The sequence below is a fragment of the Palaemon carinicauda genome, unplaced genomic scaffold (assembly GCF_036898095.1).
Source record: "Palaemon carinicauda isolate YSFRI2023 unplaced genomic scaffold, ASM3689809v2 scaffold1504, whole genome shotgun sequence".
Taxonomy (NCBI): domain Eukaryota; kingdom Metazoa; phylum Arthropoda; class Malacostraca; order Decapoda; family Palaemonidae; genus Palaemon; species Palaemon carinicauda.
This window is the reverse complement of record NW_027169042.1, coordinates 10,721-12,500: the sequence shown is the minus strand read 5'-3', so window position 1 is coordinate 12,500 and position 1,780 is coordinate 10,721. Positions and strand designations below refer to the sequence as shown.

Here is a 1,780-nt window from a genome sequence, read left to right as displayed (position 1 = left end):
ACGACAACTTCCAAGACTACGACTTCGAAGACGACAACTTTGAACGCAACAATTTGACAAATTTGAGAATGACAATGATAATTATTTGAATAATTTTAGTAATAATAATAGTTTTAATAGCATTGATAATAATAATGATAATAATAATTTCAATAATTTTAATAATATTATTACTTTTAATGATAATATTAGTTTTAATATTTTTAGTGATTTATAGAAGCTGTGTAGTGAGTGCAAGTAATAGCAAGCGCTAGAATCACTCGTTGGGTTAGGTTAATGTTCATGTTATTACTTTCACTTGATTATTTGTAATAAGACGGAAGAAAAAACCTACAGTATGATATTTTGTAATAAAAATACTACTCTTCAAATCTTTCATACTTTTTTCTTTCATCTTTATTAACGGATACTCTATATCACATTTAGAATCTCCATTTTTGCTGATTATGAAGAATATAAATTTAAATGATAACGATTATATGAGATTAATTATACTGATTCGTAATGAAAACTTTTATTATTTTCTTAAACTATTATAAGATTTTATTTATTACTTATATTATTAGTTTTTTAGATTATTTGCAGTAAAGATAAATGTAATAAACTATACTGGTTTATAGTAAATACTTTACACCCAGAACACTTTTGTATTCTTTTTTTATTTATCTGTACTGTCTGATTTTCCATTTTTTTTAGCATTTCCAATTTTGCCTCTCTTAATGTTTATCAAATGAACATAGAAATGTTTAAAAAATCAATAAAGAAGCGAAAAATTTAGAATATATTTGGGAATGACGTTGGTGATAAGAGTCTTCTAACATCAATAATCATAAAATATCCAAATAAATTTTAGTATTATCCAATTTTCTTCCAGTTTAAAATATCTCATAATTTCATCATAACTTTTATGCCATTACTACCCATAGTCCAAGTTCTTCTATTTTTTCTCAATGCACTTAAATCCTATCACAATTGATGAGCCAATTGGTTTTGATATGAAGATTAGCCCTTGATAGGAAGATTAATGTGAGATAGGAAGATTGACTTTCGAAGACAAGATTGACCCAGTGTTCTACAAATGATAAAATTTTATATCTTTTTTGTACCTTCCTTGCATGCTAAAGATGTCTATAGAAGATAGGAAGGTATGACCTTAGATAGGATGATGGACCTTAGACAGGAAGATTGACCTTCAAAAGGAAGATTAACTTAGATAGGAAGATTGGCTTTTGAAGACAAGATTGACCCAGTGTTCCACAAATGATAAAATTTGATATCTTTCTTTTACCTTCCCTGCATGCTAAAGATGTCTATAGAAGATAGAAAGGTTGACCTTAGATAGGACGATGGACCTTAGATAGGAAGATTGACCTTCAAAAGGAATATTAATTTAGATAGGAAGATTGGCTTTTGAAGACAAGATTGACCCATTGTTTCACAAATGATAAACTTTGATATCTTTTTTTACCTTCCTTGCATGCTAAGGATGACTAAAGCTTTCTTTGTGAAGGATAAATAAAGAATCTAATTCTTTCATTATAGTTTACTTCTAGTAACAATTTCATTAGGTTGATATTGACAATAATAATAATAATAATAATAATAATAATAATAATAATAATAATAATAATAATAATAATAATAATAATAATAATAATAATAATAATAATAATACTGCCAAATAGAAACTTCCTAATCCTTTATATATCCCTCATTTTTGTTCTTAAATAGCATTCATTTTCAAATTCATCCTATATTTCTTATTCTTACTTTAATAGCT

At 26.0% G+C, this 1,780-nt stretch overlaps 1 protein-coding gene across 1 annotated transcript in view; it reads left to right on the top strand.

Moving 5' to 3' along the window:
- LOC137635629 (testis-specific Y-encoded-like protein 2) overlaps positions 1 to 57 on the top strand; it is a 999-nt gene extending 942 nt beyond the window's left edge. The window contains exon 1 of the mRNA XM_068368094.1: positions 1 to 57. This exon is cut by the window's left edge and continues 942 nt beyond it. Coding sequence (XP_068224195.1) covers positions 1 to 57 — 57 coding nt within the window.
- Positions 58 to 1,780: the final 1,723 nt, after the last annotated feature.